The 16369-nt window shown below is 41.4% G+C and overlaps 1 protein-coding gene across 7 annotated transcripts in view; it reads left to right on the top strand.

Annotated features, from left to right (window-relative positions):
* The first annotated feature begins 248 nt into the window (after positions 1-248).
* Positions 249-16369, top strand: part of LOC122396135 (venom dipeptidyl peptidase 4-like) — a 203844-nt gene continuing 187723 nt past the window's right edge. For 2 of the 7 annotated variants that reach the window (XM_043394275.1, XM_043394274.1), the window contains exon 1: positions 16035-16210. In XM_043394275.1, coding sequence (XP_043250210.1) covers positions 16181-16210 — 30 coding nt within the window. In that variant the 5' untranslated portion in view covers positions 16035-16180. Of the gene's footprint in view, positions 649-716; positions 807-1113; positions 1242-3098; positions 3299-16034; positions 16211-16369 lie in introns of those variants that run through there. The other 5 variants (XM_043394279.1, XM_043394276.1, XM_043394278.1 and 2 more) reach the window with 5 other exon arrangements.

The following is a 16369-nucleotide window of genomic DNA, read 5'->3' as shown; positions in this document are numbered from 1 at the left end:
TTGTTGTACCCTTTCCATTGGTTCGTTCGCCCCTTTTCGATTCAGTTGACCGCCAACGTGGCAGCGGCTCGTGCATTCAACAGGTATCTATACAATCGATGTGTGTTCGCGGCGTGGTATCCCTCTCGGGTTCTGTTGTGTTGGTATCAGTGATCTGCGCTTCCTTCCAAGAGACGCTTGCGCCGGTAAGGCAGACTCTCTGGCGTTCCATGGCCACCCGGTTCGTTATTAGTACGCCGTCGGCCGTCGAAGCTGGACGATCTTTCGTCGCTGTCCGCTCGGTGCTTCGCGTTATTTTTGTTTACGTACTCTGGTTCTCAATAAAAAAATCGTCTTTGAGCCGTTCGTATCGCGCGCATGTATTTACGACACAGTGATAAAACGCCCGTTGATCTGATCGACGCGTTCCGATTTAAAAATCCAGTGATTATCGATAACCGTCGTCGATACGATTCGTTGAAACGTGTTCCGATGATCGTCAGTGAGAGTCTCGCGAGAGGCTCGATGTAATCACGGAGAAAATGAGTGCGAATCGAAGAGGCTGTCTTTTGACTCGAGGTGTTTGAAGTCCGTTCGTTTCTCCGTGCACAGGGACCGATGAAAAAGTTGATCCGCACTCGGGGAGCATAGAGAAAGAAAGACTCGACGGTACGTAACGGCGATAAAAAGTGTAATTAATGTTGTTTAGACGTTGCTCGTGAAATGATCTCTGGGTATCGGTAAACGACGACTTATTCGAGGAGCGGTGGAAGCGCGACCAGCGGAATTTCTTTTTCGTCGGTAGAGAAATCGCATCGTAACAGGCCGTACGTTGAGCGTATACAAATTTAACGAAGCCTCGTAGAAGTTTGCCAAGCGATGTTTCGCAATCGTCGAAGGCACCGATACCCCGCACGTACCAGTCGTGTGTCCCGAGACGTTCCTTGAACGCAAATCCACCGCGTCGGCCACGTTTTCTCTTTTCTTTTCTCTCCGTTCCCGCGCTTCCATGTACGCCCCCCTCGTCCCCCTAGCCGAGGAATCGCTTATTAACTCGTTCCCTTCTTTCCTTTATCGGTCTTGCAGGGCGCATCTATGCGTAAACCCGGCGCATGCGCCGTCGCGCCGATAGACATTCGCGAAGAATGCTAGAAACGCTGCCTGCGTAATTAGGAAATCGAATTGGAAAAGTTTGAAAAATCATTTGCAAGCCGAACGACCCAATTTCCATTCGCATCGTCGTTCATTCGTCGTTAAACAAGGTATAAGAAATTTACATTATATATTTGATCAACGAACAAATAAAGATTTAAGTACAGCGAATAAAAATCGAACCGGTCGATTGGCTCGTCGCGCGGTCAGTAACCTAGACTCGAGATTATGGTTTACGCGGCAATTTTTCTACACACATTATCGTACGATGTTGTTAAAATTAGGTCACTGAAACGTAGTAATATAGCGAGAGTGAATATATAAACTTTATATTTAAACGTTTTTATTGGAATTAAATGCAAAATTGTAAGGATTAAAAGTGTAAAATGCACGACAATCGAATTTTAGATTATGCAATCTGCACGCAATATGTATATATATGAATGTTTCATATTATCGTACGAAATACTGGTTTTTATATTCTAATTTTAAAAATATTGCACTCCCGAAAATTCACACAGTCGAAACGTAGAATCAATAAACGTTACGTACATTTTTCTCTTAATTAACGAAAAATCTGTATAACAACGAATGATACCTATTTCATGGATACGTTGAATTTAAAAAGCAGAAAAAAGAAACAATTTTTTTTTCGGAACAACGTTTTTAACGATGCAATTTCGCTAGACGTACATTTCCAATATGAATGTTAAGCTTTCTTCTTAACATTGACAAATGATGTTTACCCAATTAACGAGGAAAAAGTTTGTTTTCGTTGGAAACCGAAGATAATTTTTTAACTGCTCGTCCGATATCTTGAGATTTGTTAGAAATATTGCACGCGCAGGCTAAACGAGATTAATACAAAATTATCTTGTGTTTTTCGCGTCCAATTAAATGGTTAATCTTGGTTTCGATTAGCATCGTTATCTTCTGATAAACAATCGATTTACAACTGGATTTAAATGCTGAATTAACTAACGTATTATATTTACGAGTAATTTATCTTTCATTTGTCCACCAGGAATACGCGAAGTAGTTCTATGAAAAACTACTTCGTACAAAAACTATACACGATGTCATCGAATTTTTTAACTTGTATCAAAAGGGTTAATATTTCCACGTTCGTAAACAATCCTTAATTCTTTTTATTAGCGATGCTTTGTCGTGTCACAAACAGGATTAACAGTCTAATCCAACAAGCGAGTCATGGAGATTAAAAAATAATTACGCGATAATTGCTACAGGCAAGGGACGAGGGGTTCGAATAAATCATTTAAAACGGATTAAAATTGTTGGCGGAGCTCTTTGATAGCAATCTTTACTCGATTATGAGAAAAGATTAACGAATGTTCGCTGAAGATATCAAGCATAATTTTATTAGCATCGAGTTGCAAAAGAAGCATTTTTTTAATCACGAAATATTTTTATTTTTCATTTACGTGGCTATTCGATTATTAGTTTATGTCAGTCAGCATGTTACAGATACAGAAATTTCATTCTACTGTCCTTCTTTCGATTATTAATTACGATTTTTTGCGAAACACGCTGCTCTAATGGAGGATAATTCTCATATACCACCGGGATGCCTCGGGTACCGATTCTCGTTAATTATCATAAAACTTAAAGGGCTCGCAGAGCTCTACGGAGAGAAAAAAAAAAAAGATAATTCAGAACTTCCGTGATTAATGAAGAAATTCGTTCCAAGTAAGAAGTTGTATTTCATTTCGCCCGACTTGCGTTCTTTCGACTGAAATAATCTCTGGGGAAGAGGAGAATTATGGAAGGCGGGAGGGTGGGGTCGCTGTAAAAAGTCCGAATCTGCCTAAAATTATGTAATAAGCAAACAGAATTCGTACCCGCGAAAATGTACAATTTTGCAAATCGTTCCTCAGCAAAGTATTATTCACTATCGATTGCTCGACAGTTTTGTACCGTTACTATTCTTCACTTTTTGTCACCAACAGCGTGTTACGGTAATATTATCCCCGAAGAAGTCGTTGACCAATGAGATTCGATAGTTAAAGCAATCGAGGGGATAGGAAAGTGAAAAAAAAACGGAAGTGCAAACTGCAATGTGCAAGAAAAAAGGTGTGTGCATTCCTGTTAATAAGAACATCACCGGAGAAACTCGACCACGATGACGGAAGGCGGACCGAACGTAAGTGTAAGTAATTGATCAATTTCTCTAGATATCTAACTATGATAGATAGGGTTGTTTTCTCGCTGTACCGTGAGAATTAATTTCCCCTGGACAGATGTGAAGTACACCGGCACTCCCAGCGTGTAATAATTAATCAAAGTCTGATGTAAAAATACAAAACTTTCCAGGCAATTAACAGAACTTTGTACATGCTGATATTTTATTCCGATATTTTCGAAAAACGAAAGCTTCTTTTCCAGGTACTACTGAAGAAACAATTTGTATTTAACACAGTTATTACGTATAGTAATTTAAATTTGGATTATTATTCCCCTAAGTTTGCGTCAGTCTATAGAATTAATATGAATAGGCGTTCGTAGTGTTTGATAAGGGATCATACTAGTTAGTAACAGATAGAAAGACAATTTCTTTCAGTTGTTGTTCCTCTTTTCGATAGTTTCTCACGCTCAACCCGTTTCTTTACTTCCTTCTGATCTTTAAACCCCCCGTTTCGATGTTTTATATCCCCGTGTCTTCACTTTCTTCTCCGCAGTCTTCTCTCTTAGGCCCCTTTTTTTATCTCGCGGAAAGATTGGGATTGAATAATTGAAAAGCAAAGCTGCTAGAGAGATACGCGCAAGTTCATTTTTTCATGTCACCGTTGTGCTCCCTTCTCATGGAATTAACAGGCCGTAGCTATAGTCTTGAATAAGACAACGAATTTCGCGGAGCGACGCAGAACAATCTTAATTACGTCGGATTTATTATTGAAATGTGTATTCATAGCAACCGTCTCGATGCCGCTGGAAAGTAGAACGGAAAAATAATGTCCCGACCGATTGTTTGCCAGACCCCGAGACGTATTTTCATTTAAGAACGAACGCCATGCTTTAATCTCGAACCGGGATTAACGGTTTTACGCGCGGAAACCCGAAGTGTGGCTCGACAATATCAATGATACTACGCAGGTCGTTAACCAACTCTTTTGTCTCGAAATTACGGGGCTGTTAAGTTCCGGAAACGAGTTTGGTAATTCCGTGCCGCGTTTATCCGGATCTCGATCGCGCGAATTAAAAACTAACGTGATCTCATTAACGCTACAGTTATCGAAGTCAAAATTTACAATTTCTAATAAAAATTGTACAAAATTTACTCCGAATTTGACTAAATTTTTGCAAGCATACACCATAATTCTTGGTGGTACTCGCGTTAAAAGGATTTAATCTTACTATTTCTTTGATACAAACAAAATGGCGTCAAGTCTTTGATCGATCGTTATTACAATCGGTGGTGACGTGTACGTATCTAGGATTAGAACAGTTTTTGGCAGCGTCGAGCGCAGAAATTAAATCTATTTTGAATGCAGGCGTGTATGAACTCCGGGAGAAGTTCGCGGGAAAGCTATACGATGCATCACAAGTTTGTATCTCGGCGCCGATTCGTTACGAGTATGTCTAACTTCGAATGGCAATATTTCAAAAAGTTGATAACCGATAGTCACGCGAAACCGTCATGAAATGTCACGCTACACCTGCATGGATACTTTTCGCTTCGAACGGATCGAACGACAAAACGGATAAAGAATGAATTTTACTCGATACTTTTCTCCCGATCGATCCTCCCAGAAATAAATAATTTATAAACAGTTGGAGTTAAATTTCCCTCGTCGTTAATGGTCATTTTTCGACGAAATTACAAAATTTCAAATCACTCTGAAAAAATTATTTTCGGTTGCGGGAGTCAATTACAATCATTTTTGGTCAATAGACATACCCTTGAAATCCCACGTACTTTCGAGAAAAAAATTCGAGTATGTCCCAAATTTTTTGGCGAAAAAAAAATTTTTAAATCTTTTTGGAAAAATTATTTTTAGTCGCGGGGGTCAATTAAAATCATTTTTTCTCAATAGATATACCCCCGAAATTCTACGCATTTTAGAGAAAAAAATTCTTTACCGAAAATACAATGTCTGACTCTGACGTTCCGATTCCCCTGAAATGTCATGCGTATGTTTAAAAAATCGTAACACCTGAACGGGTGGGTGGATTTTAATGTTTCAAAATACAAACGTCGCGTATTTTATTGAAGAATATGTAGAAATTCGAAAAATATTCGAAAAGTTGTTCCTTAATCCCGTAAAGTGAGAAAAATCCCATAATAATAGTTCAATTCCTCGTTTTTATTACTTCGTATGTAGGTATAGTCCAATTATTCGGCATTGTCCCAGCCCCGAGTACGTTGGATAATCGTAATTTTAGTGTAATTGGGTCTCTGGTATAGAATCTGTCGAAAGGGGGGATCGAAAAAGTAGCGTCCGGTTAACCGCGATCGCCGATAGAAAGTTAAAGCAGCGTGAGGTCGTGTAATTGTAGTTGCGCATAGTTTTGTAACGAGTAGTTTTCGTTGGAGATAAACAGTTATCTGGAGCCATTCATTATCGCTTTATCTAAACCTCGTACCAGTTCGAATGCACTTCACGCCGCCGCATGGCCTCTTGCACAATAGAACTGGTACGCAATTAGCCAAGTGTCGCTCTAATAAGGATTTGTAGGATAGGTTAGGTCAAGCTAAATCGGCCTGTTTACCGTTAAACAGGTGACATCGTTGGTGCCTCGTGTTTCGACCGTTGACCCGGACACTTCGTCTCTAGATGTTACCTAACACTTTGCAACACGATAGCCAAAGAACTCCGAAATGTTCTGCAGTAACTTGGAGTAAAATAGACAATTGTTTCCATTTTCACTGACATCGTTTGAAGGTAACGAACAGTCCCAAGTCAGGGTATCCTAATTTATTGATGAGAATTTTGCGTCCGAAAGTTAAACAGGAAAAGCAAGCAGAAACATTCAGTTCCATCTAGTGTAATCGTAGCATTCGAATATTTTATCGTGCTTTGCGAGCTGATGCCGAGGCAACGGGGTCACGAATTAGCCGAGATCGTGAATCCGAGATTAAAATATGTAGCAAGTTCGTAAAACTAGACTGATTATGAAACAGAATTTCCATTGTAAATTCTGTTTATCTTTAACTTCCGAGTTCTCGCACTTGCTCCGCTCCCAGACGTGGCATCGCCCGCGAGATTATCTTACATTTTGTTTATTCCTGCTGTTGCTTAGCATCGTGCTACGCGCACAGTCAAGGCGTACGCCTAGTTTCACCATAAACAAAAATCGATTCTAATATGATTCGATAACTCGCTAATATTCGATAGAAAAACTAAATAGACGGAGTCGTCAAAGCAGGCCTCCATTGTTCTTCGCGTTTCCTACTTGAAAAAATTCCTGCAGCTCGATGAAACGCGAACAAGTGTACGTAGACAATATGAAATTGCTATACTTGATAGTTAAAGAGTAAAAGATTTTCAAATATCGTCCAATTTTCCGCGTTTCAAACTGCACGGACGAATTTTAACGAAGCGTAAACCTTAATCGAAAAAAGCAGCGCGTTGGCGACTCGAACGTCCGGAAGGGTAATAGAAAATAACGTAAAATGTTTCGTTTAATTTCGATTTAACGGATACAGCGCGGAATAAATGGCGCGTTTCGTTGCGGCGCGACGGTATTTTTGTACGCGTCGGGAATACCGTGCCGGGTAACAAAGCTGTCAACGACCGGTTGACTCGAAATCTTGGCGTTTCGAGCTGTTTGAAGTTGACTCGCGTCACGAGCAGACTTTGTACTTTCATCTTCCTTGAGTTTAACATCTTGTGTAGTTACGTGGCTGACTCTCGAAGCTTACCTATATGCGTCCTGGATATAGCTGCGCCGTCGCGAACCACCAGACGAGGGAGAGAGACTATTTACCGAACTGTCTATCAGTGAAATATCTGGGATATTTGCCTTCGAAAGGGAATTTCTGGATACAGGATTATTAGAAATATTGTGCGTGAATTACAACACGTCTTCTTTATTAAATTTTCAATATACCCTCCACGATATGCGATTAAGAATTCCCTACTTAGGCCAAGCATCCCCAAATTGCACCACTATCAGTATTTTATTAAATTCTATCTTTATCGATTATTTACTTTACTTTAGAGAAATAAGTTCATTTCTATCGCGATGTTATATATTTACGTTTTTAAATTTGAGTGTACCATTAACAAAAATCAAGCGTATTTCAATTTTGATTTCATCTTGCAAAAATATATTTGTTGGTTATTTAAATATTCGTGAACGAACCGATGCTCGACTAAATAATTTTGCGAATTTGCATAATTGTTAGGATGTCCCCGTGCGAAGACATTTTGCTCAAGTCCTTTAAACTTTCCCCGGTGAATATTACAGGATGTGTTTTCGTTGGGTTTCCAATCTGGTAGATTATGCAATAGAAGGTTAAACTATATTACCTTCAGCGTTGTAAAGCTACCGGATACATGGTCTTAATATTACACCGAACTTCTCAAAATTAGATGTTGTTGCGTAGGAAATCCAACGTTGCATTTCCGAACACGAAAGTCGACCACATAACGTGATATCGTGCAACGTTCAAAACACGCGCGATAAACAGTCGTCGTTGGATAATTTCGATTACAGTAATACCTCCATTTACGCGGTTAACTTCGTCTGGAATTTCCCGCCCCATAATCGAAATTCCTACTTTTATTTAGCAAGCAACGGTCGTCCATCTTTAATTACCGATTTTAAATTGTATTTCCGTCTTCGTGCGCTATTCGAGTGTCAAATCGATATTTTTTTCCCCCCGTTTTGACAGATTTGAAACATCACCTCAGTATCCCACGAAATTGGTATCGAACAATATTAATATTTGAAGAGCATCATTATCGAAACTCGACACCTTACAAAATATCCGATTAAACATTGGCGTATCGAATTGTTGGAATTTAATTAAAATGTATCGTATAGATTCGATTATTATTATTGCTTTTAATCCTAGTTTATAAAACGGCTAATGCGATTAATCGAATCGATGAAGCTTCGTTTTCGTACGTGTTCGTTAAAAATCGGTGGTCCCATTTCCGAGGTTGTTTCGTTCGCACTTCGACCGCCTCCAGAATTTAGATTTTAGCGAAATCTCATGAAAACGCGGAACGTATTGAAGCGCGCGAGGGATAATTTGTTTCCCCCGTGGAAATTCAGTCGAAGTGGCGGCCGGGGGTGGCGTTGGAACGCCCGAAACCTTCCTTCAAAGAATGCAAATGCACGCGAGGCAGAGCTTTTCAGATGAAAATAGAATCGCCCCGATAAACTCGCCTATACATAAGAAGAAAAAGTTTAACCAAATACAGGAAGTCTATGAATTTACCAGCTTCCGAGGGTAGTTTTCGTTCCTTAAAAATGTTCACGGTTCTACGCGTGGTCGCGGATATTCTTCAAAAATCAAAGGTTGAAATTGTCGGAGGAATTGTATTTTTGCTAGCTCTTTTCCTTCGATCTTACCCTCCATTCGACTCGAACGTATTTGTTTTGCTTCCGGTTTGACCACGCATCCAAACCGGGAGAATAAAACAGCCGCAAACGCGGTTCCTTAGCTCACGGGTTTCGGGGTTTATTCGGTCCGAGAACTGAGAACTATTCAGTGGGTAGACAAATAGTCTTCGGAAGACGAGCGCGGGGGGTGGTCGTTGATGGGGGAAACCGCGAAGAAGCCGAAGTCAGCGGCACCGATAATACTTGGGCGAAGCTCCGGGTTGAAATTGAACGCTACGCTCCTGTATGTCTTACATAAAGGCTGGTACAGCGTACATGGGTGTACGTGCACATATATGCAAGCACTATTTCTTCGAATTTTGGGGTTCGTCCAAATTGGATCTCGCGTATTTAGTGGAACGACCACGACTCCGGAAGGAATTCGTACGTTACGCCGCGTACACGTACACGTTTGTAACGCGTGTACCTACACCCGGTGGCTGCACCGACCACAATAACGCCCCGAACGAATGACGATCCATGCTATTTTCTTCTCGCCGCCCACCCCCGTTGATCTCCGCCGAAGTAGTTCCACAGTTATTCGGTGTATTCCGTCGAATTACGCTTTTGTTGCGATTTCTTCTAATAATCCCGTGCCCGGCTACCTTTTGTTGCCGCTGTACCGCCGCCAAGTAATCCCCCGGAGCGCGTACAGAGGCCGAAAAAATCGGGGATGCCCGGCGGACGAAGTTATCGCAACTTCGAAACGAACGAGCAATTAGGCTCGGGGCAATTGGCCGAAACAATTCTCGCGAAGTCGCACAGAGTCAGCCGGAACGCACGTCTGAGAGTTGCTTTCTATTATCCTGCAAGGGTAGCCGAAGGTTCAACGGAACCAGATCCAGTAGTCAAAGACGTTCAGGGAACTTTGTTCAAAGGGCGGAAACCGTTAGGCTTTGGGCAATCCGACAATGTTGCTCGGATGAAGTTGATCGGACCCGTGCTTTCGACAGGCAGGAATGTTTCGTAAGACGGGCTAGTTGGACGCAGTAACTTACACCGAAGCGGATAATACCGTATTTTACCGGTATTTTTACTTGGATTTTGTATAGTAGAGCCTGGAGACACGTCACTTTAATCTTAAATGACTCTTGTTAGTATTAACTGCACGGAATACCGAATAATACCGGTATTATTACTTACAATTTATATATTAGAGCCTGGAGACTCGTCAGTTTAATCTTAAATGACTCTTGTTAGTATTAACTGCACGGGATACCGAATAATACCGGTATTATTACTTACAATTTATATATTAGAGCCTGGAGACTTGTCACTTCAATCTGGAACCACTCCTGTTACCATTCCCTGAACGGAATACCGAAATAATACCGGTATTCGTCGGGTGAGAATAGAATTTCAGCCGTTCCCTCTTCGATTCACGTTTTACATCGAAGCTTCTCCGAAGGATCGTAGCACGGAGTTTTTATTCGTCGTCTGATCGAATAAAATTCAGGGCGAGAATGCCGTCGGTTTTTTCGCGAGTCGCTGGCTGTAATACCGACTCCTAGGCGAGCAAAGTTAATCGAAGAACAATTAACGAGCGTCGATGCACCCGACACCGGGAGCTCTCCAGGACGCCAAATTGTCCTACGCTTTCCATTTCCGTGCAATCGGAGAAAACGCGACACAATGGTACCAGCCAGCCATAAAGGAAAATGATAATCATACGGACGGTGAAAAGGCGGTTGCCGTGGCGTTAAGCCGATTCGCGTGTATCGGAAACCGATGGAAAAAATATATTTGCACGTTCCTTTGTGCCGGCCGACCTAATTCTCCAGTCCAATTCGCGATACGGGGAATAGAGTTGCACACGATCGCCGATACCTGTTATTTGTTCACCCTTGACTGGCGCGGCGCCTGTGCCTCGACTCCGGATGACTTTTTCCTTTTGAAATGAATCCTTTATTCCGTTCTTTGACGCGAATTTTCTTTGTGCTCGCGCTGCGAGAGCGCCGCCGTAATCACCGTAGTGTTTAATGTTATTACTCCGTTCGATTTCAGCAAGAAGTGGGGTGCGCTGTTTTCCAATAGTTCGTTCGTTGCGTGAATTTCTTTGCGAACGCGACGCGAGATCGACTCCAAATGGAATTCTGACAACCGTTCGACATTTATAATAGTGCTCTTTCGCGGGGTGGCGATCGTGTATTCACGGTATCGAGTTAACCGACGCAGAAATTGCGGTCGACAGTCGGCGGTATTCAAATTTAAATACCGCGTAGTCATCGTTCAAAGCCAGCGAATTAATTTAATTCGTGGAAAATTCGGCTAGGAAGGACAGAATTTTTTGAACATTTTCTCATCTTCCACACCCGGATAGCTTTTTTCCTGCCATCGAGTTCGATCGAAATAACGCAGTCGGTCCGAGGCGGTGCCGATATACATCGCCCTGGAAGATTCGGTCGGTTTTAGCATTTTTCGCGGCAGCTCTCGTTGGATCATAAAACCCTGGGCCACTTGGCCCGCGGGCCCTCGTTTAACTTCTCATAGAGCAATCGGGCAATTCGAACGTAATAAAAAAGGCGGCAACTTTCCGTCCAACTTGAAAGCGAAACGGTGTGCTAACTGGGAACCGCGGTGAGAAAGTACGGGCAGAATGGGGTGGGCTTGAATGCGATCGTGACGAGGGTGAAATCGGGCTAAAGGGGGGTCGGGGGGTTTGAACGGAACGGCCGCGGAGCAACTAACAGCCATAGGAGCAAAATATGTTGGGGCCAATTTAACTTGAAGCCACGCCGGTGAAATCGTATTGTCGTTTGCAACGCTAGAACACGATAAATTCCCGCGAAGTTGTTGCCGCTTCTTTCTTTTCGCGTTCGCCCGAAAGCTCGCCCCCGAAGAAAAATGGCTTCCTGCCTGTAACATGACGTAAAAGAGCAACTTAATCCTGTAATATCCGCGGTGGTCGCCCGGGGAATTAATCTTGCACGTAATTAGCGACCCCCGCGAAAGGCCAACGGAACAGATTACTATTACACGACCGATCCGGCCGTTTACCAAGATATTTCGAAATTACCAGCAACGCGGAGCCGGCTAATTGCGTCGCGTTCTTTTAAGAAACGCAAGATTTAAGGGTGTTTCGATCGCCAAGGTACCTACTGGCCACTTAGCCTCATCGAACCATCGTCCGAGGAAAATTCTTATACGCTCTTGAAACTTTCGTCGATCTCGAGAAGTTTCGAAACAATTTTCCAGACAATGCTCGCGTTAAAAGTTACAGGGAAAGATTGCTCCAGTTATGTTGGTTCGGTAATGTTTCTGATCAGAAACGATACACTATATCTTATGCTTCTCCTTCCAGGTCTCATCTTTTATACAATATTTATCAGATCAAATTGTTCTTCTTGCAAGACTTTTGTTCGAAAGAATTCTGAAAATAATGTAATATTGTCCCAGTCGCGTCGGTTCGAAGTTACGTCTGACATTTTCTTCGTTCCGTTCTTCCATATTTCTTCGCCCCGTTCTCCGAGGTGACGAGTGGCCTACAATTATGCATGCAAGGGCTTCTGAGAATGATCATAAAAATTTACTATCGATTCCATTCAAGATTCTCGAGAGGCTGGATAGTATTTCCAATTCAATATTTCGTTTCCGTTGCCTCTTTTTTTCTTCGCCGTCGGATAGATCGACTCCGGCGGAGAAACTCGTTTGCATTGAATCCGCTCGAATCGAAGCGACCAGATTTCGATCGAACGATTCGCGTGTAAACGAATCAAATTGAAACGACGCGACAAACCTCGAAGCCGGCGTCGCGACGAATGGAAAGCAAATTCGGCATAAACAAATTCGTGAGCTCTTATCCGCGACGATTATGTCTCACGGTGGAAACTTGTTATGGTTGTAAACGAAACGAAGAGTTTTTTTTACGTAAAAATTCGTAAGAGTCAAATTTTTTAAATATTTTATTTATATTTTTCTACGTTTGCGTTCTAATCGATATCGCTTCCGCGAAGTATCCTTCGCCGAGAGATTCGTGGCCCGGAGCGAAAATCACGTCGAATCTGATTGAAGAGAAAATTATTCCTTCTCATGCATTCAAATGAAATGAAACGTGAAGCGACTCGAATATTTTTTTCACGCTCGAATATTGTTACGGGAGTACGTTCCTCGCATATCGTGAGAATAACCGATGAAATCACGACGAAACACGGATCATTTTATTCGGCAACTCGACGAAACACGTTCCTTCCCCCTTTCCGTACGAAAATAAAATTGGTTGATTAATTTTAGCCGGGCTATTTCAGTCGGAGAAATACGCAACGACTATTAATACGCTCGATTACATCGTTGTTGAAACCCAGGCACAATTTGAATATATTTTTATTTCGTTCGACGATTTAATTGGCTATTCTGATGGAAGTAGGTTTCAACCTTGCAGTCGAAAAGTCGTTTCGATTCGATTTACGCGATTCCGTTAAGTGCAAATGGGCCTTAAGATCGACTAGTAAAAATATTTGGCCGAGAAAGTTATTCTGGCCACGCGATTCTTTTTGTCCCGGTTCATTTCACCTCGATTCAATTCGATTCCATTACCAGCGTTGCACGCTCGGCCCGGGCGTTATTTAAGTGTACGGAAAAAAATCATTTTCCTCTCGGCTTCGGCTCCATTCGATTCGAATTCCGTTAACAAGGATCTCTGGCGGAAACGTTCGATTCCTTCGCCGCGCAAGAAAATAATACTAAATAGCGATAAAAGTGCGGGGCAGGTAGCTGCAGAAACTATATCGCCATCGCCCTCTGGAGGCTTTTAATTTTTGGTGCCATAACCTCTTGATGTTCGGATGGAAAATTCGTCGAGGAAAAGAATCAATTTCTGATAAAGCTTGTACCTGTTTTACCATTATTATCACTATTATTATTTACGATCTTTCGATAAGAATTAGGAACGCAGCCACATTGATAGATCAGTTCCATGGCTCGAAATATCAAGTAGGCTTATAATTAGACTGCGGATCTTTATGTAAATTCATATCTTTATTAATAGAATTAATGAAATGGGAGCTTCGTATATGATTGTCTCAACCCTTAAATATAATAATTCGTATTTTACTTTAGGTATTTCTTATATTTTTGCACATTAAGTGCATTCTGTAGTTTCTTGAGAATTAAAATTCCCCATAAATGCATAAACATCCGCAGTCTACTTATAATTAAATAATGATGGACCAAATAATGGATTCCGCTGAATAATGAGCGATAATTAGTACGATACAAAATGTATTTTTATGCTTTGAGAATTGATACGTGTCAATATTAATCAAAATTGAGGCAAAGAATTCGTGAAAAATCGCAATACATAATTAAGAATTAACGTTTGTTTAAAAACAAAAGTAACGTAGTTAATTCAAACGAGGCCACCGTAACTATCACGCAACGGTACAATATTCTTTCATTATTCTATCCTCCGTATGACGGTTTCCATTGCGAAAGCAAATGAAAGGAACGTAAACTCGCGAAAAATAACACAATTATCACGTGCGTATAATAAACACGTCGCAAAAAAGTCGTGCGGTGCAAAAAGTTCGCTGAATACGCTGGGATTAATTATTTCAGTTTGAATAAATTAAGCCGGAGGGACGATCGAAGCGAACCACTCGTTGGAAATTTTAAATTATTGATCCCCGTTGGTTTTTCCACGTAAAATTTTATTAAATTTTTGCAAATGTCTTTGTCACTGACATCCTATTGATAGCCGAAAATTCCTTTTGAAAGCGAGAATTAAAAATGTTGACGCGTTTCGTACGGTTTAATAAATATAGTGAGACTCGAAATGAAAAAAAACATTTCGGATAACGGTCGATGGAGTTATCGTCGAGAGGAAAAGCGTCGTTCGAGGAATCTGTCAGCGGCAGTAAATATGCAATGATTTCGAATCGACGGAGCGCTGGAACGGTATCGAAAACTACGCCATTCTCTGTTCAAACATTTATCCTCGTTGAAAGGGCCGAAAGGCGGCAACAATACGACTGTTTATACCGGTGAAATATTTCGGGAAGTTTTCGAAAAGTTTTTTGTCGCACGGTCGTCTGTAATTCGAATAAAGGGACGAAGCAACGGCGAAACATCGTGAAAAATACTTGCACGAACATTTTAACTTTGCAAATGAAATACGTGGCGTGAAGTGCGGAACAAAGGAAGATGCATGAAGTTGCTTCATAAATTGCGCTTTTACGTCACGGCCTCGCGGCCAGAGTTGCCCATTATCTCAATGAACTTTTGTTTAAACGATTATCTGTGCGAGAAATTACTTATTATTACGAGATTCAAACGAAACCGTATGGAAAGGGGAAAATTTAGAGACTAGCTGTTTAAATAAAAATGTACCCAACTTCCGTTGTCGGCTAAAAGTTACGAGATCGCCATCGTTTCAAAAATCTTTACCGAAATACTCGGCGGATTAATTCTGTTATCTTTAACATGATTTCTGGCTTCCGGGAGTGAAAACTTGGCAGAATGAGTGATGCAACTGTCGAGGTCTCAAGAATAGTTATTAAGTTAAATACTTTGTTTTCGTTGACACTTGTGTCGCGATAACATCGTAAAATTGCAGCTGGTAACGTATCAGATGTGCCAGTACGTGTACATACATAAGTTCGGTTGCGCAACCATAAGCTATTATACTTGGTTTCTTAACAGGACTTCTTCAAAACGAATTTTGTCTTTTTTCTAGCTTTCTGGCTTCATGCGTTTCCTCGACCGATGCTCAAAATGAGAATTCCACTTCCAACGCGGCGTGCCCCATTTAGAAAGCGCAATTTTCACAGAATTTAATGTTTTATTATACATTTTTAATTACTCCTTTAACCGACATTTACTTCCACGTTAGCATTTTTATTGTTACGCGATGCTTCATGAAACAACACATGCTAGTACGTAGCTGCTAGTTTTACTATTTGATAGTGTAAGAATTCGGTTAACGAAGAAATTATTTTGCATGCACGATAAAAAAAACATATTTTTAAACTCCCTAAACGATGAAACAACTTTCAATTTCGTTCCCGCTTTTCCACCTATTCTCTGATATTTACGAAATTTCTATCAATACGAAATATTAATAATTGGTCATTTTGCGTGTTCTCGGACATTTGCAAAACTAATTTCGTTCGCTAGTAAGCACTGTTTTACTTGTATCAAAAATGAAAAAGTTTAATTTCAAGTTAATTCAAACAAATTATCGGTTGGAAACGTGTTGAGAAAATGTCTCGTTCTGCGGAATTCAAGCGTGGCGCGTCGGTGTATAGCGACTGGAGTCGACGACGGCCGAAGATTCCCGAACAGTAAATCGCGTGGGAAAGACTGAGATGGAAGGAGTCGCGCGACGCACGTAGAAACGATCGTACTCGTGTGCTCGATCGTTGGACTCGTCCCCAGCTGTGGAGTATTAATCCCGATCGAAGCGACCTCAGGATCCGGTTTTCGCGACGAAAAACGTGGCCTGCGTGGCTGGATAACAGCGAGAACACACCGAGCCCCGCGGATGCGGTTCCCATCCAGATATTTCCGACACGTGAGCGTTCACTTTTGTTACTTTCTACGAACGCGGCTCTCGCTTGGCCTCTTGTCAGTTTACCTTCGCGTACGGATCGCGTTATTAGAATTCTCTTTCTCTCTATTAAAAAGTACGAGGCCGTATTTATTTAGCTTCGCTCGTTTCTCATTTTATCTC

Source organism: Colletes gigas, unplaced genomic scaffold (assembly GCF_013123115.1).
Source record: "Colletes gigas isolate AHSC1104 unplaced genomic scaffold, ASM1312311v1 Colletes_gigas_Sc00007, whole genome shotgun sequence".
NCBI lineage: Eukaryota > Metazoa > Arthropoda > Insecta > Hymenoptera > Colletidae > Colletes > Colletes gigas.
The sequence above is the reverse complement of the archived record's forward strand: the minus strand, read 5'-3'. Positions and strand labels throughout refer to the sequence as shown.